The 24989-nt window shown below is 41.4% G+C and overlaps 1 protein-coding gene across 1 annotated transcript in view; it reads right to left on the bottom strand.

Annotated features, from left to right (window-relative positions):
* lrmda (leucine rich melanocyte differentiation associated) overlaps positions 1-24989 on the bottom strand; it is a 283091-nt gene that overhangs the window by 95410 nt on the left and 162692 nt on the right. Inside the window, exons 3-4 of the mRNA XM_072676901.1 lie at positions 3035-3161; positions 1507-1646 (exon numbers count right to left, since the gene is read on the bottom strand). Of these exons, the coding sequence (XP_072533002.1) occupies positions 1507-1646; positions 3035-3161 (267 nt within the window). The remainder of the gene's footprint in view (positions 1-1506; positions 1647-3034; positions 3162-24989) is intronic.

Raw genomic sequence — 24989 nt, 5'->3', positions numbered from 1 at the left:
AACATAGCGTGGCATTGCACTCCCATAGGCCCGGGCTTGATAATGAATGCATCGTTTCATCTTGTAAGAAAAGATAGCAAACACTCATTTGTGGTTATCACAATTCACACATGAAATCGATTTTGCAACTCAACAAAGCAGGGGGGGAGGGGGGGGGGAAAGGTGAGGTCGGGTACCCTTAAGAGAAATGGGCTTATAGCCTAACGGAGCAGCCTGAGCTGGTGATTTATGGTATTACACAACAGCTATTCATCCAAAGGAGAAAAAAAAAACACTGAAAGTTGCCAAACAACACATTCCTCAGGAAAAATAAGTCTTTGCAGCTTAACAAAATGCGTGTCAGCAATAAGAACAACATCTGTCACTTCACACATGCATTAACACTTCACCTACAATTAAACGCCATGCAATACACTCCTCCACTTCATATAAATTTCAACCGGGCCGGACTGGGAGCCACTAACATGTTAAAACAATAGAGGCTCATGTTCACAGCATGTCAGAACAGCACATTTACAACGATTTATGCACTAAATACTCAGATAAATAGCTACAGTAAACAAACCGAACAGCTGGATCATGGAATATGTATTTTTCACTCAGCTCTTGATATGTTAATGATTCTACATCAGGAAGCAGAACAAGTGTTAGTTAATAGACCACCCATCCCACCTCACTCAGCTGAGACAGGCTTTCTTCAAACTCTCAAGACCACTTACAGCTCAGCTGATAGAAGATCCTTGTGTTATATTGCTCCTAAACTACACTGGCATTCCAGAGAGCATTATGCATGCATGGTCGATAGGTGTTTTTGACAGGCTATATGGATTAAATACACATTGGTTAGGCTGGTATATGCTTAGAGTTCTGGGTTTCTTTTTTCCTCATTTTGTTTGGAACTGTGCTGTTCTCTCATTTAGCACAGGCCTGCCCACAGTGATCTGGCCTGCCGGAATGTTGGTTTAACCCACCATCCATCACAAACATTTTTGTAATATATATAATTTAACATATGTATAATTGTTCATATAAAAGATAAACAAAAATCGGCATAATCGACATTAAAATATGTTAACATTTTCTTAATGCTTAAAATTTTATTTTTTAAATGTTGTTTTATTTACCCTTCTTGTTTGTGTATTGTCTTGCGTGGCCAAATGCCATAGAATTTGTTTGTACTGTTTGGCTTTAGACCACCACCACCACCGTGCTGAACGAATGAATTACATGTTTAGTCAAAATAAATAACACATCCACTACATAGAACACATTTAAGCACACTTGCTGTTTATTTGTTCAATTTAAAAGGTAAATGTTTACTGTACATGGATTTTATATATTTTTTCTATATATTAAATAGTAATGTAAACGTAAATAATGCTGTAGTTACCAGAAAATGCCACATTCATTTGCTTCACTTATTCAACTAAATGTGTCATGTGAACAGAGCAGGACAAAGTTGTGCATACCCCTGTAAATATGTGTATGTGTGTTTGTGTTTCTGACCTGTATCTTTGGTAGTCATCCTCGTCCTTATCCAGGCTGACCAGCTGGTTGGGGCAGGCCTCATTTCCCAGCAGGCTCAGGTACTCCAGCGCTGGCGTCACTTCCTGCAAATGCTCGAGAAGATCCTCTATGTCGGTGAGGTGTCAAAGGGCAGAGGTCAAGGAATTCAGCATGGTCATAGCATTAGCATTTACTGCTTAGTGCGCTCGGGCCCCGTCCGCCAGCCGGCAGCTAAAAGCTGCCGCTTTTACCACCGCCCTCTAAACCCACTCAACAGGCATTGTGTTAGAGGGGGAAAGAGCAGCGGCGTTTAAAGCGGAGAATTTGGCCTGCGCCGCGTTTGGCTGTTCCCGTCCCGTGTTTCTCTCTCCATTTCCTAGGTGGCTTGGTGCAGAACATTAAAAACATTGACAAAATGATGGATGCCCTGTGGTAAAAACGGTTAGTGACTCCCCGGGCCATGGAAACTTTTTCCTCTTGCCTCCACGCAGGGAAACAAACAGCCACTTCACAGCGCATTCATCACTAATACATTCACTTCATTGGAAAATGGAGCCCCAAACGTGTCAAAATACAACTGCACTAATGCAGCACTTGAATTTCAATGGCAGCGGGCCACTACAGGGTGTAAATAATTGGCCCATTAGCATGTGCAGACCACTTCACAGCAGAACTCAGGTTTTGAGCCGCTGACACTCAGCCGGGGGAGAGCGGAGTGTAATGGTGGGACAGGGGGGACAGGGTGTGAGGCTGTATCATTATCGCATGCTCGGGAACCGTCCGCAGAAAAACAACATGCAGAAAAACAACATGCAGAAAAACTTAGCAATTATTTTTGACTGATCAAATCTGCTGCTGTAATGCCTCCTATAAACCTGGCCAGAGTTTATGGTATTCCATAATATTCCAGCCTTTTTCTGTCAGCTTATTTTAAATGTCTCAGTGATTTAAAACATACAACAATACCAAATGAAAATATAAACATTAGCATTACTCTCTATAAAATGTTACTTATACACAATCCTATAGAACTCTTGCAGAAAAACATTATAAAGCAAAGTGGTTATAAATGTGTCTTCTTTTCTGAAAATAATAGCAGTATCATTATATCTAACTGCTTCAATAACTGAAAGCTTTACTGCCTCCTTTTTCTTTTTTACTTTGCAGGCAGGACCTTGTTTCTCCTCTCTCACAGCTGCAGTGGAGCATTTATTACTCTCTCTTCCACTAGAGGTCACAGTGGCACAAAGTCAGAGGAAAAGTGGACTCCACACCAAACCACCTCTCTCTCTCTCTCGCTCTCTCTCTCTCGGCTCAATTTAATACAATAACAGCATTTAAAGAGCATTTAAAGGGCTGAAGTGTGTAAAGACAAGATCCTAAAATGAATGGCCAGCAGACAACGAGAGGGAGATAGAGAGAGAGAGAGAGAGCACGCAAGAGAGAGTTCTCGCTCGCCCTACCTCCCCGTCCGCCGTGCTGTAAAGCATGCGCTGAGACACAAAGCCGGCGCGGGCTGAAAGGATATTCGGTTCTTATTGAGTGTTAGGGTATGAAGCTGCGGTAACCTGGGCAACCGGAGGTCATTTCCGAGAAGATTGTTGTCCACAATCAGCTCTTCCAGTTGGCTGAATGCTTTCAGGCCTGTCAGTGACCTGCAATGATAAGGCGAGAGAGGAAAAATGATATGGCCCTAAATCTGGGCGGCCATTATGTGCAGAAATAAATATTTCAGCCAGCCTCTTTCACGGGCCGGAATAGTTTGGGCTTGGGCCTGTCAGGAGAGTGAATGACAAGAATTAGTGGTGCTAAGATCCCCTGGCATGGTGCGGCCTCCTTCGCATGCTGGCAGTATGAGCGATGAGGGTCACTCTTGAGTAGCCAGGATTCAAAACAAAAGGGCTTCAGAAATGCAGTGTGCGGGATGAATTTGTCAATGTCTTGTGCCTTCAGGCACCCAGCTTTGCCTGACCCTAACCCTCCATTCCCAAGATAAATAACTCTGTCACAGTTCACCTTCACTCCCCCGACACAAATTTAACTTGTCATCCATCATTTTCTCAGCACAGCTATAATACCCTGGCCACAAACACGACCAGCGCAACTTCTACAACTCTGCCATGATGAGCCCATTTACAGTGCAGACCAGCAGCTTTTAGAGGGGAAAGTTTGATATTGTTCACTTCTCGAAAAATCTAATCTAATCTCCTACAATGCACACACACACATATGTACACACACAAACGCAATTCCCAAGGACTCTCTCCTCTCCTTCTGTGTGTGTGTGTGTGCCCCCACCCACCACCGCCTCGACCCTGCTCTGGCATAAACATGATGGAGGGTTGTGCTCAGGGTAATGTCGGGCCTTCCAAAGTTCACCGCATGGAAGGTGCACAAAGCCAGGGTGTGTGTTTCTAATCCCTCAAATGGCACAGGCTGACAACCTACAATGTTAATGTGTCCACTTTCAGTTAATTGACATTTAGCTCTGTCAGATCGCCCTGAGAAAAGAACAATTCAATGGCAATCGAGACACTGGGCTTCATTCCTCTTCAGTACCGAGAGATACAATGCTACTCTTTCCAAGTTCGATGACAATATGGGATCTGGCTTTATCTGCCTCTTTTAAATCCTGAGGTGACATCTAGGGGGGAAGATCATGTGAGCAAAAAGGGCAGTAAAGGCCAGCTGATTTATGCAAATCCTGTCTTTTGGACAAATCTATCCACAGTGTGGCCACGATCAGGCTTTTAATAGTCTGTCTCCTTCTCTAGCCGAGTTGTGTTAATGCAGCGCTTTTCATAGTGAGGCTGAGAAAATGGCTAGAAGGGCAAAGAGTGAGGTATAAACACCATTAAAGGCCACCTAAAGAGAAAACACAGAGAAAAATGATATTAAAAAAGGCACAAAGGCCCTGAAACAGGAGAGAAATGCTGAAATCCCTCCCAGTATTATCACCACATTTCGTGTGGGTGTGGTGAGGGTGTGTATCGCTCGATCTGTGCAATGTAATGACTCTAATTTCCCTGCTCTGTAAATGAGTCCTGGGCTCCTGCTCGTCTCCACCTGTCTGCCTTGGCTAGTTGGCGGCATGCGTAATGTTATTAGCTGCTTGGTTAAGAGGCGCTCGCATGGCACAGGGGGGCTGCTTATTAATTGTTGTTTTCATGTCACCACTGCTGCGTGCACTCTGTGATTTAATCAGTTAAATTCAGAGCCAAGGGAGAGCACCGAATCACATTCGCAAACAACACGGGGGGATTGAGCCCTAATAGTCTCAGACCTCTAAGCACTCGCAGCAAATTTCACTTCAGCTTTCGGGGTCGTTTCTACACGCCATCATAATCCATAACATCTGTAAAGTGTGCGGCAAGAAAACTTTTAAACTGCACAGTTAATGCTGTAATAGAGTCGGCACTTGCTTTGTTTAGCAGAACGCTAATGGGCAAAAGTAGGCTTAGCATTCCCTAGAGATGTGGTAAGCACAAGCACAAGCACAAGCACACACACACACACACACACGTACAGGTAGGAACCTTTCTTATTTGCACCTCTCCCCCAAGGGGAATCCAAACCTGCTTGCACGTTTTCACCACTATCTTCAAAGTCCCACTACAATGGCAGAATGGCACAGTGCAGAAAGCCGTGTCTGATTGGAGGCGAGAGAGAGAGAGAGAGAGAGTGAGAGTGAGAGAAAGTGAGAGAGAGAGAGAGAGAGAGAGAGAGGAGGGAGAAGCTGAAAGAGTAAAAGAGAGAGTAAATTTAATGAGCCACACCAATGAGCCCTCGTCTTGTTAAGATAATTATGATCAAGCTCATTGTCACAGCTAATATCTCAACACGCGTGCATCTACAGTATGGCTCTCTTTCTCTCTCTCTCTCTCTCTGTGTCTTTCGGCCTTAATTAGCACACGCAAAAGCACAGAACCGGGTAAATAGAGCCGTAGAGCCATAGTGTGACACAGAGTACAGCTTCTAGAACAAACATAAGATTTGTCAAATCACACACTGAAAGCGTTAGAGGTCTTGCACAAGGTATACTACATTAATATCAGGGTTGATAACAATACGTCTGGCCCTTGCTGGCTAATCGTCTGGCCTTTGCAAACACTTCCAACACTGATTTCCCACATTGAGATAACACAGTTATTGTTTTTGTTTGATTTGGATTTTTATTAATATTTATTGTTATTTTGGTCTTAGCAGTACTGCACCATATTGACAAAAGTATTGGGACACCTGCTCATTCATTGTGTCTTCTGAAGTTAAGGGTATTACAAACAAACAAAGAGCTGATCCAGCTTTTGTTGGAGTAACTGTCTCTACTGTCCAGTGAAGGCTTTCTTCTAGATTTTGAAGCACTGCTGTGAGGATTTGACTGCATTCGGCGACATGAGTGGTGGTAAGTCAGGATGTTAGATGATAACCACTCCACCAATGCTATTCATGGGATGTTTTTTTCCTTTATTGCACCAGTAAACTCCAGAGACTCCTGTTATGTGTGGAATTCCCAATAGATCAGCAATTACAGAAATATGATCATGCTATGCTCAAAATCACAGAGTTTCCCCCCATTCTGAGAGCTCATGCAAACAATACCTGAAGCTGCAGGCCTGTATCTGCATGATCTTATACAATGCACTGCATCCACATGATTAGCTGATTAGATAATTGCATAAACGAGTACATTTATAGGTATTCCTAATAAAAAGCTCAGAGAGTGCATATACATCTCTCTTTTTTTTTTTTTTTTACATATGCAAGCAAGAAAGGTCATGGTGCATTTACCACTACAACAATGTGTTTGCCTACTGGTCCCTTAAAACGCCTGACATGCAAATGCTTTCGAGTTTCCTTTTAAAGCCAGAGCCTGTAAAACAAATTACTATGCAGCCCATCCTCAAAAGAAGCCAAACAACAGGACAAGAGCACAATGACACAGAGATGGCCTGACAGAGATGGATGGATCGATAGACAAATACTAATGCAGACACGCTGATTGATAAACTACTACTGACAAGAGGGGGGAAAAAACACTCTGTGATTATTGGTTGAAATGTCAGTCACTCTAGCCATTAGTCTGCGGGTATCTCAGGTCACATGTCCACCCAGGCTAAAGCAGAGAGAGACAGGCGGATAGATACAGAGCCAGAGAGAGAGAGAGAGAGAGAGAGAGAGAGAGAGAGAGAGAGAGAGAGAGAGAGAGAGAGAGAGAGAGAGAGAGAGAGAGAGAGAGAGAGAGAGAGAGAGAGAGGCCGTCACAGTTGCTCATCTCAAACGACTGAGGTATTGTACTGGTGTTGTCACAACAGGACTACACCTGCTGAACCTTTAACATTGTAAGTTAGCAAACAATGCTAACCGCAAACAGTCTGCTCCCACACAGCTGGTTATTAAGAGGGCAGATCTGAAATCTAGTGGTCATTCAAGCACACTTAAATTCCCTTTGTATTCCAAGCCCATGTCTTAACATTGATCCCATTCAATGAAAGCCTCCTTTTCATGATATCTCTGGCTTTGATATTTCCCTTTAGCTAGGGCCATTAATTCCCTTGTTTGTGCTCTAGTTTTAAAGGGCCTTTCTCTCACTGTCTCTTTCTCTCAGCAGCTCTTTGCGTCCCCAGTGTGTCTGCCCCGACAGTGCTGCTGTGCTGATCCTTTGATTATCAGTCTTCTTCACATCCACTGCTCCACTGAGCCGCCCATGTGTCTCTAGCCCAAAACCACTCATATCTGTACAACAAACACTTACAGCTCAGCCTGGAAACACACACACACACACACACACACACACACACATACACCTGACCAGCTCTGCACTGTTCTAGTTCTAGTTCGATGTGAAGCCATGACCTGGGTCGAGCCTGGAGACAAAGACAGAGAAGGAACAATAGCTGCGTGGACAAAGAGATTTCTTTCTGTCTTGTAACTAGCATTACAAGTCCTATCCCAAATGAGAAGGAGAGAGTGGAATATTTTTGGGTCGCTGTCTGAACGAATGTGAAGATTGGGATAAGCCCTTAGGCCTTGTTTTAAAGTTTGAAGGGTGATGTCACATCAAAGCTGTCTCCGGGGTGGAAAAAAAAGTAATGTTTTTATTCCGAGGAGGCAGCGGAGGCTCAGGAGTGACAGCCAAATTGACACACTGTTCACAGGGCAAAAGATAAATGTTTGATGAATTGGCCAATACAGTTGGAGTGATGGGCTTCATATGTGCATAATGGACTAGCTGCCTGGCAGTTCAGATTGCCTGCCAAGATAAGAAACCGTAATGAATGGGAGAGGAGAGTGCAGCCGTAAAAAGAGGGATCGGAGTGCCTTTAATAAACTTAATATAAAGGCGGACAAGAGGAGATGCTGATGGCAGAGCCAACCGAGCTGCAGGCCGAGGACCTAAGAAAGCTCCACCTGATCATTTCCTGATCTCTCTCTCTCACACACACACACACACATTGACCCACCCAAAACAAAATACAGCTAAACTCTTGCCAGCAAAGAAAAGGGCTGATTTTATGTAAGTGAAAATACAACCTGAAATGCATGACTCAAGAAAATAAGTCAGCATATTCTCGCATTTTAAAAGCATCTCATTCAGCTTCATAAGCCCAACACCTTTTGTCAAATCATTCCAGAGTATAAACACTGCGTCCACCGTACAACGACAACAAAAAAAAGGAGCTTAGATAAGACAAATTACACCTTAATGCCCTCCCACCTTCAACCCACCCGCAATTCTGTTTTCAATCTTCAAAAACATGATGGCTTTGGATGCTGCAGTGCCATAAATCTTTGGAGCAGCAGTATTAGGCAGCCATTATCTGGCTTAATCTCTCAGCCCCTCCACCAGGCTCACTCACAACGTGTCAGAATCCCCTCAGGTGGCAGCAATTTACAGATCACACATGTAGGGAAATGGGAATGGGACGCACGTCAGTTCACACGTGTTGTAGTCGCGCAGACCAATGGGCCCGCTGCTTTAATGGGGATGTACGTCCCTTTGATGTTTTTCTTTAAACCTACATTGTGCTATTTGTACGGATAATGATGTGGATGCTGTGTTTGATAATGGATTGCAGGTGCAGGTGTTTGCATCTCCAATGTAATGGCATATTCTCTTACTGAGGACATGACATGATTTCTAATACCTTTCTGTATGAACTCAGTATACACCGCTGAGCTAAAACATTAAGAGCTTTCATACTTAAAGTGGCTAATATTCATTATCCCATAGCAATCCCTTTGCATGTCAAAGTCTGGAACCTACACAGTAGCTGAACAGCCGGTTCTCGGAGTCGGGTTGTTAAATGCGGGGGAAATAGGCAGGTGTGAAGACCTGAGTGACTTTTACAAGGGACAATTGATTTTGGCCAGACAATGCGGTGGGAGCATATCAACAGTACAGTACGTAGGATGCTTCTGGTCAGCTGTGGTGTGTGACTACCGAGGAGGTTCGAGAAGAGATAAATCAACACTAGTGACAGGGTGTTGGGCGCATCTGCACATTGGTGTGTGTGGGAGCCACAAAGCTAGTCCCATCTGGGAGGAACCAGCAAAACCTATTTCGGCTTAGGCCCAAAATATACTTCACGCAAAGACAGGAACGCAGAAGCTTTAAGCTACGCAGACTGGGTTTCAAAATGTAGTTGCGCTCAATAGTGTCGCAACGCATTTCATAATGCTATGCAAGCTAACCTATATCCACCATCAAAACTACCTACAATAGGAACACATTGGATGGCCAGGTACATGTACACCGTTTACCTGTACGATGAACTAATTTCTGATGCAGATCCAACATCTCAGTGCCAGATACCACAGAGAACCTTCAAAGGTTTCGTAGACTGATCTCTTTTGGTGGCACGCAGATGACCATCAGTCTTAATATTTTGGCTTACCAGTGCACATTACAATGGATTCATTCAAGTAGAATAGCAAATACTCTTCAATTTTCCAATTTCAAAGGGCCTGAATATGTTTATTTTATATAATAATAATTAACAATTAATAATTAATCATAAAAAACACACACATATATATATATATATATATATATATATATATATATATATATATATATATATATATAAAATACTAAAAATAATAATATAAAATATAAATCCATTTCCCATTATATGGATCCTATTAAGGTGCTAAAATCCATGCACTACAGATGTATGTAAATGCAGTGGATACGTACGTGATGTACAGTCTTTAATGTAGTGCAGCAGTGGAGTGCTGCAGCTAGGTTAGGGTAAGACTGACTCGGTATTCGGTTGGATAGAACTGGGTTGGATGGGTTGGGTAGAAGGCTGAGGCTAAGGTTGAAATAGTGGGTGAATTATAGACTGCCTCTCAAGATTCACAGCTCTCAGTGGTAGGAGGTTAATATTCTCACATGTCATTAGGTCCACTGGTTCGGCTGATGGCTCATTGAATCAGGCAGCAAATGATTTCCTCATGCGGCAGAGGACAGCGCACTTCAAAGGGAGAGAGGGCTGAGGTCAGAGCAGCTCTCCGCTGTGATTAATGGCCGGGGATCAGCTGAGGTTGGCCGTAAGGTAGGAATGTGACGGAGGCTTTTGACAGGCTTGACTTTTTAAGCTGGGTTTGACCCCCGGCCCTAGCAAACTTTGTTTCCAGTGCAGGGGCTGACTGACCTGATGGGCCCTGTCAGGGACGCCCAGGACCCTGCAAACACAACTGTCTGCTTAATCACTAGTATTACTGGCCACAGGAACTGTCTGTCTAATCACTAGTGTTACTGAGACCTGAAGTAGCCTGTCTGAATGCAAAAAAAAAAAGAAAGAAATGGTGGACGTGTTTAAATGAGAATCAACATTGTCCTCCAGAACTAGGCAATAGCAAGAGTACTGTGCTAAATGTCTGTGTTGTGTTTTATTACAATCATCTATACACCTATATTTGTATATTTGTAGAACGGTAATCTAGGTCTATTTACATTTGTCCAAATGTGTATAGTTGATAAATATATGTAAATTTCAGTTAAGATAGAGAGTGGAGACACGTGAGACACTACATGCAAGTCCGAGTCAGGAATCGGACCTCTGGGTGCGAATCTAAGTCCAGATTTTTTTATTCAGTATCTTTTTTAGCTTTAAGCATTGCACTGTACTGAAAATAGAAGTCTAAAATCCTGTCTAGTTTAACACAGCTTCAAATAACATGCTTGCAAACCAACTGTTGGAGACACTACATTTCAAATGGCTTTTAAAGCAATGTGATCTATAACTTTGTAAAACTTCAGCTCAACTACCTATTAAGCTACCTAGCTAGCATACATGCTAACTACCTGAAAGTAGTTTTGCCTCTTTCTTTCAAATGCCACCTTCACTGCTGATTGTTTTTTTCTTTAAAGTGTTCACACAGACACTCACTATTGTTTTCAATGAGAACTATGTTTTAATGGTTGACATACATTATCACTTTGCAAAAGTCAGAAATACATTTTGCTGTCTATTAAAAATGTTTGACTGAGGATAGTCAAGATGTGTTAGCCAATAGTGTGTCTACAAAGCTCGAATCCAGAGCTGTGTCTATAAAGCTTGAATCCAGAGCTGTGTCTACAAAGCTCGATTCCAGAGCTGTATCTACAAAGCTTGAATCCAGAGCTGTATCTATAAAGCTCGAATCCAGAGCTGTATCTGTAAAGCTTGAATCCAGAGCTGTATCTATAAAGCTCGATTCCAGAGCTGTATCTGTAAAGCTTGAATCCAGAGCTGTATCTATAAAGCTCGATTCCAGAGCTGTATCTACAAAGCTTGAATTCAGAGCTATATCTATAAAGCTTGAATCCAGAGCTGTATCTATAAAGCTTGAACCCAGAGCTGTGTCTGTTAAGCTTGAATCCAGAGCTGTATCTATTAAGCTTGAATCCAGAGCTATATCTATAAAGATAGGACCAGTTTGAAAAAGAAATTACACATCTATATTGCTGCTCTCAGAGTTTCCTGCTCGCATCAATGTCCACCCACAAACCAGCAATGGGTATCCATGCGTTATTTTCAAACATATCAAAACGCTGTGCTATCGTGGCCTAAGCCTCGTTATTTGAAGCCACATTGATCCTGATGCTGAAGCGAGCTGTGGGAGGACAGCATTATAGTAAAGACTGCTGTTTACCCTTTCTGAACTCAGCATCTGGTGACAGTGTTTAACTTTCCTGTCGCTCTGGGCAATTTTCCTTTTCACTTTTCAGTGAAGTACTTTGCACTTATTGAGGAAGGCTTGCGCATACAACAAAAAAACATGACTGAGCCAAGGAGAAAAAGAAAAAAAGAAAATGAGAGAGCATTTGTCTTACAGAAGTAACTACAGCTGCCAAGACAACAACAGTACATTCAATACAATACCCATAATGCAGTTATGCACTCATATGGGGAGGAACTGACAGGCAAAGTCACTCACGTAGTGTTTCATTTATTTATTACATTAAATTCCTTATTTAATCAGTAATGTTAGGGTTTTGTTGTTTCTAAGTCTATGTGACTTAAACAAGCCCAGATGCGGTTCTACATGTCCATTTACAACCCTGTTAGTTTGCCACAAAATTATAACACCAGGCTCTGCTTTTATTGGCAGGTTTAAGGTAGCGTGATGGCTCACAGGAAACATAGCAGAGCTTTATTTTAGCACTGTAACAAGAAAACTGTAATTGTCCTGTAATTATTCTTGGTCTGTAAGGCTCACCAGATAGTGTTCTCTTTGCACAATGAGCAGTTAGCTAGGTGAAGAGACTGTAGGTGGTCAGCTAGTGTTAGCTTTTAGCCCAGCACATTATCTGCTCGCTTCTCTGGATTTAGCTTTCTAAAGTTTGCTAAAGTCGCTCTTCCACACACTCTGGCACAGGAAAGGCTGCGGTCACAAGGCCTGTTTTGGCAAGCAACCCTTGTAGTAGAATCTGGTGGAGGTTTATTTTTATTAAAAGTACCAAAAACATTTTACAAAACAATTTTCCTGAACCGTTTTACCGACATTAGCTTTGACTATGGCTAGCAGAGGCATACATACAATAAATCAACACTATACAATAATACAATCAAGACTGTTATGTAACAGTTTGAGGGGTTTAGAATTGACTTGTTTTTCCAGCTCTTTTCTCCAGTTTCAAAAGACAACAGTGTATGCAGTTCATGGTTTGTCACATCTCTGTACTGAACTGTCATTATTCATCTATGCCAAGGCAAAGTTTTCCATTGTAGAGAACCTTTAAGTCATGAGTCAAGTTGTGATTGCCGCTGGTCCACTATTACTATATTGGTGCCTCCCTAGTGCCGTTGACACTAACATAAATAAATGGCATCTGTGATCAGCTTGCATGTAATTGTACAACATTCAGAAAGCAGCTGAAACAATAACCTAATAACTTTAAAACTATGACCTTAGTATGAATGGGCAGAGCTAAACTGCTGTAGGCTGAATAGGAACATATACAGTTATGTAAACGCACAGATTTTAATGACATTTATTTTTCCTTTGTTTTACCAGGAAGGAACTGGAATCAGATAAGCTCATTTACAAGAGAGAACTGGCCAAGATAGCAGTCGATTAAACACACGAACATATTAAAGTACAACATACATATGTCACATCATTTTACACATACAACAATATATACAGCTAATTCTGTATATCTATCTCCAAAAAAACATTCTCATTCACCACATTCTTGATAATACCTTTGGATTTTTAAATAGATATCTGTTCTTAAATAAATGTCCAAGGTGTATAATCAGAAAACACTGCTTTCCTCCAGACCTCACAGTACATTTAGAAGCAACCACCTGGAGGAGCATATCTGGTAACTATCTGGGCTAAAACAAATAACAGAACAGTGGTAATCTGGGAGTTTACCCAATATCCCTTTCTAAATCAAAATAAACTGTGCTGTTGTCTGTGGGTGGTCAATGATATCCAGCCCACCAAATTATACATTGTAACACAACAATTTGCAGAATACATTAAACTCTTTTTCAAAAAGAAGACTATGATATGGGCCCTTTTACTTTCCATAGCAGTGCTGAAAGTGCAGGTAGTTTCTTTCCAGTGGTTTGTAAGCCTTGCACTGTGACTGTATGTGGGTCTTCTAACAGAGAAAGATTGCACACCATTTCTCTTCATGCCTCATGGCCTCTCTGGCCCTGCTGCAACCCAGTTTCTTTAAAACGACACCACTGACTGATTATACCCCTCCACACAAAACAAATGCACTTTCTTTCTCATACCACTGCATTGAAAATCAATCCTATTCTTTACAGATGCCATTGCAGGCGTCCCATCATTGTTTATCTATGAGGGAAATGTATCTTAAGGCACATTCGCTGGGAGATGAATGGAAAAAAAGGCAATGCGAATGACCCCCAGAAAACACAAGCAAAATATTTGGATAAATCCAAGATGTGGAAGGGTGTTCTTGTAGGCACGTTGTAATGAGCAGTATGAGAACTATGAATACAGATTATGCTCTGAGGAGAACAGAACACACTCAATGTAAACACATCCCAGAAGCTCAAACAGATCTTGGCCTCTCTTCAGTATGTAGAGCTGAGTGGCTTGAACTGTCATGCCGCAGTCCTGTATGCTTGAGCTTCTATCTAATAGCAAATAATCACTAGCCGGCTGTCACTTCATGGCAAATGATTGATGACACTTGATGGATGACCCTGTCTGAGCCATGCCCATACTCTGCAGCACTCTCATCTCCCCCAACAGGCACACACACGCAGAAGACAGCCACCACGCTCTGTCTCGTGGTCAGCAACACTTTCCTCCTCACAAAAAACCCCCTCATTTTAGACTCCCAAAGCCTTAAATGAGTGGTCATGGGGGGAAAGCAGAAGCAGAAAATCCCTCCCTAGGATTGCCTGGAAAGCAGACTTTACCTCTCCAACAGTCACTGAGACGAGAAATCCTAATTTTTCAAAATTAGAGGGAAATTAAATCATCTGATGATCTAACTGGGAGTAGACATGGGGCTTGAGAGCGGCACAGAGAGGATTATGGTCTACCACCTGCACTGTCACTCTCTGGGGCCCCATTACAAGGTCCTTATTAGTTTTTACTCTGCAGATTAAAATGCGAGCGCCGCAATCTTTGATCTCTCACTTGCTGACACAAATCCTTTCAAGCCCCAACATTTTCTGCTGGGTAATTAGTGCTAATTAAAAGGTTTCAAGCAGTCAGTGAGCAGTGCTCTTCCCTCGTCCAAATTGCCATCAAGTTCTCCCCCTCTAACTGATCTGCTTGTGATCCACATTGGCCCAGTTTTACAGTGATTATCTCAACAACTGCACAAACAACAACTCTGGCTTTCTGAAAGAGAAGATCAGCAGCTCGCATCATTACCAATTCTCAAAGATACATAAACAAAAATTGGAATTTCAGTTTCAAAAGCAATCAACAAGATGACAGCATCACAAAAGTACACACTCAAACGTAAGAGCAAGAAATACTAAACACAAAGAATCAGAGAATCTAAATTTGTATACAGTAGAAGTACCCGTAATTAAATGTGGTTGTAATTAAATATGGACTGGTTTGATTTAATTGCAGTGCTCTCCACACTGCTACTTAAATATATGAGGCACATCCACCCCGAGCTTTCATCAGCCTGTTATTATGTTATAATTAGCTATCATTCCAGCATATCATTATGCAGGCGTTAAAGTGTCAGGTATGTAGACATCTCCCTCCGACATGCAAGAAACAATATCATTACACAGTGTCTCAGAACGATAATTACACAATCTTCGCATCGGACCGACTTCAGATTGACAATTACACATACATTCAGAGCAATTAAACACAGCACACATCCTAAATCAGGCTGTCTAAAAGACACTGACTCTGCAAAGGCCCAATTATTAACACATGATACTAAACTTAACTAAAGCGCTTCACTGGGGGGATGAGACATACAACGCATTGGCTCACGCAGTTTTACATAATCATGTCACTGTAATCTGCTACTAAAAAGTAGCTTTTAAAAGGACAGTAAAAATTCTATAAGATTACCTTGGGCCACACTTTAGCTAACTAAGGGGTCAGATCTGAAGGTGCTAACACAAAGCACTGTAAACAGTTTTGTAGACTTTTATGTTTGCTGTCTAGTTGGCAGTAGTATAGTTTGAAACCCTGTTGCAGCCTGTTCCTGCAGTATGAAAACACAGGGCTTGCCAGGGCTCATGACTGGCACAACTAGCTAGAGGGCTGTGCCCTGTTGCCAAATCCAAGTTTCAATCTCAACACCACCACGGCCTTTCACAGGCTGGAAGATCAAGGGAGCTTAATTAGCATATTCGTACTCCACCCGCAAATGCATTTTTTCATAGCTAGTGTTGCAAGGTTGATCCTATTGCGCAATTCTAGCGGGTGCTACTGAATTCTCTTTGTATACGTATGAAGGGTCACACTGCCCAGATAGATCCATCTTTGGGGGGGGGGGGGAGGTTCGTTTTGAGCCTCAGACACTAATGTTAGTGTGGTCGCATATCGTTTGCCTGCTTTTGTAACAACACAGTTCTGTTTGGTAGCGTAGCAACTTGTAATACATTTAAGTGTTGATATTTCAGTATTCTGTTGTTGCAGCATGACTACTGTCCTTATAGTGGAAGCTATGCTGGAGCCTCACTACTTAAATTGAAGAGCAATGTGTAGCTTAGTTAACTACTTAAAAATAAAGGTGCTGTAAACGGTTCTTTGAGCAATGCCACAGAAGAACAACTTTTGCTTCCGTTAAGAAACATTTGTTTAAAATTAGCATATATGGAAGAACCTTTTAAAGGTTTAAAGAAGTCACTGTAAAGGTTCTTTCCATGGCATCCCCCAAACAACACTTTGTAACACCCTTATTTTTAACCCTTTAAACAGCCTATGGACCGCTGGCAGGCTGAAAGTATTATTACAAACTTCTATTACCAAAGAACAGCTCCACCAGTTTGTACAGTAATATACTCTGTAGTTACTGAGTAATAATACGCTTTCATTGGTAATAAGCCTTTTTGCGCAGGGTTAAGAGTGTATATCGTCGCTGTCCAATGAAAAACATGTATCTCCTAAATGTTGAGTACAGGAGAAGGCAGAAACGTCCTTAATTTGGAATAGAAGTCAATGTAAAATACGAGTTTAATTAAGTAATTTAGAGCATTTCTATTGGTCTATTCATTCACAATTATTTACACAGTGTTCAAAACAGCTACAGAGTTCAAACCATGGAGAGGAATAAAAATGGACAAAAATGGAGATACATGGTTTTCACTGGACAGCAGCTATATGCAATGTATGTGATGAGTATACAATTGTTATCTAACAACTAGAAAAAGTAAAGGCAGCAGTTAAATAATCCACTGCTATCTCAAGGGGCCCTAAAACAGGGCTATCGTTAGCCTACAATACAAGCCTAAGATTAGTCATCCTTAAAGTAAACCCATTCCTGCGTGGCACAGACATAAAAGGAGACGGGAAGACTTCTCCTTCCTGTTCACTTGTTTGAAGATGCCCTCTATAGCACATTGACATGACAGTTTAAAAGAGGCGCGTGATGGCTGCTCTGTGCAGCATTAACTGACTTAGCTTGATGGAAGAGGAGGTGTTTCTCTTTCTTGCATGCTCTCTCTCTCTCTCTCTCTCTCTCTCTCTCTTTCTCTCTGTGTTATTGCTCCATTACCTTGGAAAAGCAAGACTCATTAGAGGAGGCAAGTCGAGTCAAATCTCGGCATAATTCTATAGAGGTGAACTGCTGTCAACATCATTAACCATCATTTCCCCAACTCACTTCACGACTTATGAAGTGTTCTTTATTGTGTAATGATCCAAATCTCTTACAAAATCGCCCTCTTCAAAGGCCCTCTGGGATGTACCACCCATGCAGCCCACCGACATGTCAGAGGCAAAGATCAAATGGAGCTCAGTAATTAAAGATTTTCCTTTCCTTTGCACTCCTCTGCTGTTTACGTCCTCACTCATGTGACACTAATGCAGCTACAGCACTGAAGGCCTGTCTATGCAGTAATGATCAGAGGGAAAACGTCACATGCTTTCGAAATTGTAATTGTTATCTTCATTGACTCCAGGGCCTGAGGTCTACAGAACAATGAAGCACACTGTAACGGATAGTATACGTCATGTATACAGGTTTGACAAACATACGACACTTTACATTACAGCAAAACTCTCATGTACTAAAACTTCAGTTAAAAGGCCTTTATTCACTATTCAGAATTGGCCAAGTCTGATCCCTTTACAGCCCAATGGGACAATTTGTATTATTGTTTATTATTGTTGATTATAGCATCATAATTTATAAATCATTTAATGTAAAACTACATAATGGATTTAACTTTTACCTTACAGCTAAATTAATACACGGTTATGAAACACACAGCCTGGTCCTAACAGATGCACATATGTTCATGAACAATATATCCATACAATATATCTATAACAATATATCTATAACAATATATCCATAACCAGTCCCTACATCTTTTTAGTGGAAGGTCATTTTTTGACTGACAGCTAAGAACACAACTGCAACATAAAACACACACAGAGAGCTGATGAGGATAAAACAGCCCACCAAGTGGACACAGCTATAATACTGTTGTATGTTTGAATGGCCTACACTATGTCCCTGTCAGACACAACAAAACTATAAAAAAAGAACTGAGTGTGGAACACAGACCAGTACTGAGATCTGTTGCAAGTGCAACATATACATTAAATAATGTTACAGGTATGCCTTGGATACGAATACAAAACCTACAAAACATATCATATTAAATGCAGTGTGGACACATTCCTATTATGTGTATGTATTACAAAGGACATGTGGCCCCATGTCCTGGCATTACATAAAAACACGTAATTGGGAAGGGGGGCTCCTTGACATGTGTATGTCTCAGTCCTCCCTCCCTGGAGGGGCCACTGATGAGACAGTGCTGTAGGGGAGGCGTGTCTCAGAGGGCATGAACACCTACAGTAGATCTTCAAACAGCAGAGCCAAACAAAAGGCCACTGCGGCAAGGAGAGCAAAGACAGGGGGAAAAACAGATGAATAAGCAACATCAATTACCGGCGGGCTTGACCTGTGAGCCCCCACACCACGGCCAGCCCCTCACACCCAGGGGTGGCAGATTGAAGCTGACATGCCTGGAGTGAGAACAGTGGGGCCTCACAAGGCCTCCCACCTCTGAGGGCGATGGGCGAGGGAGAGATGGAGAGAGAGAGAGGGAGAGAGAGAGAGGGGCATGGACAGAGTGAAAGAACAGTGGGGGCTATGAATGAAAAATCACGCATAATAGGCCCCGCTTTAGTTTAAAGTGAAACAAAATGGCTCAATTTGAGCACTTAGCCTGTCGAAAATTGGCCGTGGTGAGATAGGAGAGGAACATGCGAGGGGACAAGCGAATCAGGCCAGTGATAAGCGCAGTATAAGGGGAACAAAGCCGGATGTCCAACAGGCTTACCAGTGAACTTGAGCAGGATCGGGTCGCCTCTCAAAAGCTCCCTTCAGTGTCAGCCTGGCCCGTGAAAAACAAAACAAAACAAAACAAAAAAACCCTGCTTCCCCTTCCACCCCACCACTCCGTCCTCCTTTACTTTGTATATGAACAATAGTAAAATAAACACGGCGCTCATATTTGTTCAGCACACTGTGCTTTTTCATCGGCCCCATTGGAAACACACATAGAGACGAGGATAAAAACCCTCGAGGAGTAGGCCTCTCACCAAGTGGACACAAGTATAATACTGTTGTAGGTTTGAATGGCTTACACTATGGCCCCGTCAGACACAACAAGGCTATAAAAAAGCTCATCTCACACCACGCACCCTCACTACCTGATTAATGAATCCTAATTTAGCTCACTTACGCAAATGCTTTCAGTACGAGTGCCAAAACCAGAGATCTGGGCTTCCCTCAAGATCATAGGCGCCTCACAGAGCAAATGCAACTCTAAAGAAGCAAATATAGCCCAGAAATGAGCTACAAGCTACGCTTCATAAGCTCGCTCAACTGGAATAACACATGCACACCCTCACTAAGCAAACTTGCAGCATTTGATCTGTGCCTTATTGATCAAGCCCACACAGTCTCTATAGCAACAGTAAAGACACAAGGGTGCAAAGGGACATTAAGGAACATTGCCCAGGGGATCGTTCAAAACAATGCAGAGGGAGCAACACAACAAGCCAGTAAACATGAGGCAGCACAAAGCTGCACAATAGCCTGAACACCATAAACGGCTAATGTAAAAAGCTCACAACACAAAGCAGACCAAAGAGATCCCACTTGCTTTATTTTTAATATGCATTATACTTTTTATTCAATAGTTTTATTCATGTGGCACATAATAATAAGTTTGCTAAGAGTGGAACAAAAAGGGTACTTTGGAGATCATGAGAAGAAGCACTTGTGGTTCTCTCAAAAAGAGTCACAGCCGTTTCAACTGAGTTACTTTACAGCCAATGTTTTATGATATGAAGCTAATATGCAACACCAACATTGTTATTTTGCTGATATCTAATATTCATCATGTACATATCTGCAGTTGCCAATACCGATTTGTAGGGGTGTCCCGATCAGATCTGAGTCTCTTCATGCAGAGCCAATATCGATCCAGTTTTGTGTTTGTATAAATAATACATATTAGATAAATGAGCTGCTGATTAATACTGCAGTAAAATCTCTTTATTTTTATTATAAATGTCTATAATAAGACATTCTAGACTGATTTATTTAGTTTTTCTTCAACTGACTGTTTTATAGTGTGTTTAATATCTTCCAATCAGCTTCCAGCTCCTTTAAAACAGTCAAGTCACTTCAAAAGTGTGTGTGTGTGTATGTGTGTGTACTGGTACACACTCTGAACTGATATCGGTTGTTGTCTGTAGACTACTGATGTGAAATAACTGGTTCATATTGAGTGAATGTGTGTTAGCATTAGCGTTAGCCTCCACCCAGTTCTGAATGACTCTTTAGTGCTGTTTTAAAAACAAAGAAAGACGGTTCTCCCGCTGGTGTAACAGAGCGTTTCTGTGATAGTTTTATATAGTTTCAGATAATGTTCTGTTTTCATGTTCCACTGTTAAATAGTTCTACACTGCAGACTCTAAACTCTTTTAATTCTTTTATTTACAGATAGTGATAATGACCATCCATTAAACTTCCATTAAAACATGCCTGGATTGGTCCCAATTCCAATCTAGCTGAATCAGAAACATACACGTGATTGTTCTGAAATACAAATACAGTAAATTATGTATATATGTAGTGCAGCAGCCCAGCAGTGTCACCTAAACATTCAGCTTCTCCATAGTACAATACATACAACATGAAATACTGGTTTGAAGGATCTGTCTACTGCAGATCATTTTAAAGCAATTATTTGTCAATAATAATTACAACATCATAACGTTAAGTATGTAGCTTTATTGTGAATACCCATATGCACATATGTTCACTTGTACAAAATAATGTAATATTTCTTTTCGCATATCCCGTCTTAAAAAGCCAGGGTCACAGAGCAGGGTCAGGCATGCTACAGAGCCCCAGAAGTGGCAAGATCCTAGCCTTTTTTTGGCCTTTCACCTATGCTAACAGACCAAAAGAAGACCAAACCAAGACCTACTTATGAACCATCATTTTTAAGAATGTAAGGTATCCTGTCTAAGTACTGCAAACTGTCTGCCTTGCCTTTGCAATTTAAAGATAAGAACTTGAAAAACAGCACAATAGTAGGACAAATATATACATTTGAGTAGGGGACGCTCCTATTGTAGTAGAGATGCCAGTCAAGAGTTCAGCTCAAGGTCAACCTATGCAAATTAGGCAATCATATAAGTTTCACAACCTCTCCTTTGAGCTAGCAGTGATTCTTTTAAAACTACAAATCAGGGTAGCTACATAAACACCATGCTGTCTCAGTCAGTCACATTTATATTAATATGGCTCCTTCGGGTGGGTCATTTCTGAGAACGCACATTCCTCCCGCAGTTGAAGCTAATGACAGACCTAAGGCCTTGCTGTGTATTATGAATGGCAGCTAGACTCGCTGGATTTCAGGCAGGTCATAGAAGACTTTGTCACTGAGGAGAAAGTCTCTTTGATATCAAATAAGATGGTAGCAGAATTATCATAAGTGTTTGACCTTGCTAAGAGCTCTGCACCTCACTGTAATGTGACTAGAGAGAGAGAGAGAGAGGCTTTTCCAAACAATAGAGCTCTTCACAGCTACACAGCTACCGGCACGGCTCAAACACAACTGTAATGGGGCCCTGTCTTCTTTGCAAATGGAAATCCAGTCAAGGAGTAGATGGGAATCATTTACATGTAGTTGACACATATTACAGCATTAGAGCGTCTCAAAGAGAAGATTGAAGCCTTCAGGTCAATTTCAGTACCAATGCGATGGGGTTTTAAGATACACTACTGCATATATACACACACCACAGCCTTCACGTAAAGTTCACTTTTATATGTAGCTCAGACAATTAAAAATAATCGTCACTGCCACATATAAACCTTGTAAACTTTGTAAATATTTTTGCTGTTTTTACACTTTTTGAAATAATGTGAATCTGGCAGCGGTTTCTATACATTGTGACAGAATGTCATGACAAATGGACCAATAGAAATGCACCAACATTTTACACTGACTTTCATAGAAAGTTACAGTTTCACATGAATAGGAAAGTGCTCTTTTCGTAAAATACATTTTGGCTCGTTTTTATTTGTTACTCAGATGATAATCTATAAGAGTGCATACAAAAATAAAGAAAACAGGGTTTGTCTTTAAAAAGGTGATTAAAAATATAGACTGTGGCACACAATTCCACATGATGGTACATTTATCCATGATAACTATAGAGCTGCACGCATACTAATTTCTTTGGCTGATATATATATATATATATATATATATACTAAGCATTTCATTTGGAACTCTATACTAAGGTCCAGTCCACAACTATCTGGATAATTTAGTTTTTGTTTGCGCTTTGGTCCGTCCACACAAAACATTTTTGATCACCGAAAACAAAGCTTTCAGAAAATGTTCTCTAAAGTGTAGATTTTGAAAACAGACAGGGGAAACTGTGCTTTATGAAAATGCTGATGTCACAACGCATGCATGTTTCTGGCTGAATCTCAAATACCTAATTTCTCCCTATATAGTGAACTACATAAGTCATACAACTTCAGATAACACTAGATGTCATATTTAGACATATGAATAAATGTAAATCTTGTTCTATTACAGATATATAGTGCTGTATTTAGATTTATGTGAGTAGTACACTACGTAGGGAGTAGTGTGTAATTTAGGATTAAACTTCTGTGTTTTCTTCATGGTGTTTTAATGTCTCTCTTTATTAGGTACTGTCGCCCCATACAGGGCTAGCATGCTCATGCAGGAATGTTTGCCTCAACAACATAACAACAACAAACATATTTTCAAAAACAGAGGGAAGGAAATCTCTCATTTGAAAAAAAATATGAGGATGTGAGGGTGGGGCCTAACATTAGGTAGGGCCTTCTTATGCTCTCAAAATAGCTTCTACTTTTTTGTGGCAGGGATTCCACAAGATATTGGAAACAACAGTATGAGACTGTAGTCCATGTTGAAATGATTGCGCTAGCTCAAGCTGCAAATCTCCTGTTCTACCACATCCCAAAGGTGTTCTACTGGATTCAGAGCTGGCAACTGGGAAGGCCACTGAGAAACCCTGAACTCCATGCCATGAAACCAGTTAAAGACAACTTTTGCTCTGTGTTATGGTGCACCCTCATGCTGGAAGTAGGCATTAGAAGATGGGTGAATTGTGGTCATGAAGAAAGGCACATGGTCAGCAACTATTCACCAATGACTGTAGGAAACACTGACAGTGCAACGTCTCTCAACAGTAAAGCAAACTAGAGCCTCTACTGGCTGGTTGCTATTCTGCTATATCTTTGAAGGCGGCGTTGAAGACACTTAGGACTGAAGTGATTGACAGCCTTGGCTGGAAGAGACCATCTGCAGGACCTGTATCGCACCCTTTCTGTTCCTTTATAGGGAGTAGCTGAGTTGTAGTCAAACTTACAAGAGCTGCACTTTTACTGTTGAAACATTGTACTTACCGGACAAACTGGGTATCCAGGGGAAAAATATGCTTTGCTTCCATGCTGTAAGCTCAATAAAGGCAGTCTGAGACACACTTGGTCTGGGAGAAGGGGGCGGGTTTCCAAAAGTAGGCAAGTCTGGCTCGGCCTCTGGTCTCTACAGTGCATACCCTGGTTGCCAATTTAACAACATGGCAAACAGTTTTGGCTTCATGTTTATAGAACGGAACCACAGTGTCCATGTTTTCAACAGTCTTGCTATACGCAAACAGGCTGTGGCATTCCAGCCATGATGGATTGCTATTAACGGGCCCAAAGTGCACCAAGAAAACATTCCCCGTGCCATTGCCCCATCTACACCAGCCTGGTCTGTTGACACAGGCAAGTTTGGTTCATGAATTCAGGTTGTTGGTGCCAAATTCAGACTCTGCTATCCTACCAGCTTCAGGAGAAATCTATTTATATATGAAAAATCTTTTGTAAACATGTAGCCTGTACAATAAAACAACAAAGCTATTTTTAACAGCTTAATGTATTTACATTCACACATTAAAATGTAATAAAGATTGTGAGTGAAGTTAACTGTGAGTGAAGTTAATTAGAGAATAAATTACATGGTGAGTAAACTGCATCATCGTGTGGTGCTCATTAGGATCCATTGGTCTGGATAAACACAGGCCAATACAATACAAGAAACATGAAGTATACATACTTTCATAGCCCAAACTATTCATTTACTGGATCTTCTTAAAGCCCCAGTGCACTCATCAATGCTTTAGCTTTGATTAAAAAAAAAAAAGGCCAGATCCTTTTCCAAGGCATATTTACGAGTCTACTCTGAAATGGATTTTGCAGAGAAAGGGGGTGAGGGGTAAAATCTGAAGTGACACAAGACAAGAAATCCATTTCCCCCCCATCAACCCCCACCACTCCCACATCCTCCAAAATGTAAATGTGCTCCTGCTCAGTTCACGCCATGAAATACTGCCCTTGAAATACTGAGTGACAGAGGGAATTATGGGTTATTGTACTGTCAAAATGCACGACAGCTGTATGATGAGATACTGTGTTATTTAGACAATCAAAAACTTAAGACACAAAGTGACACACATGCCCCACTCCCCCCATCCAGACATGCCTAGTGATCATCTTCTGACAAAAAAAAGCACTTGCATCATGAAGAAGAAAACGCAAAAGGCGTGACGAGTTCTTCTGCGTTCTCAGAGAGCTTGTTCCTATAACCTGAATTCTGTTCCAAATCAAAGCAGATGTCCTGCATGTTTTCCAGAGTGTAAAGTACTTACTGAAACTAGACTCAGTGGATATTCATACTGTTAGTGGTGTTATTTATACACAGGACTAAATA

Source organism: Salminus brasiliensis, chromosome 4 (genome assembly GCF_030463535.1).
Source record: "Salminus brasiliensis chromosome 4, fSalBra1.hap2, whole genome shotgun sequence".
Classification (NCBI taxonomy): domain Eukaryota; kingdom Metazoa; phylum Chordata; class Actinopteri; order Characiformes; family Bryconidae; genus Salminus; species Salminus brasiliensis.
Note: the sequence above shows the minus strand (reverse complement) of the source record. Positions and strands in the feature narration are given on the sequence as shown.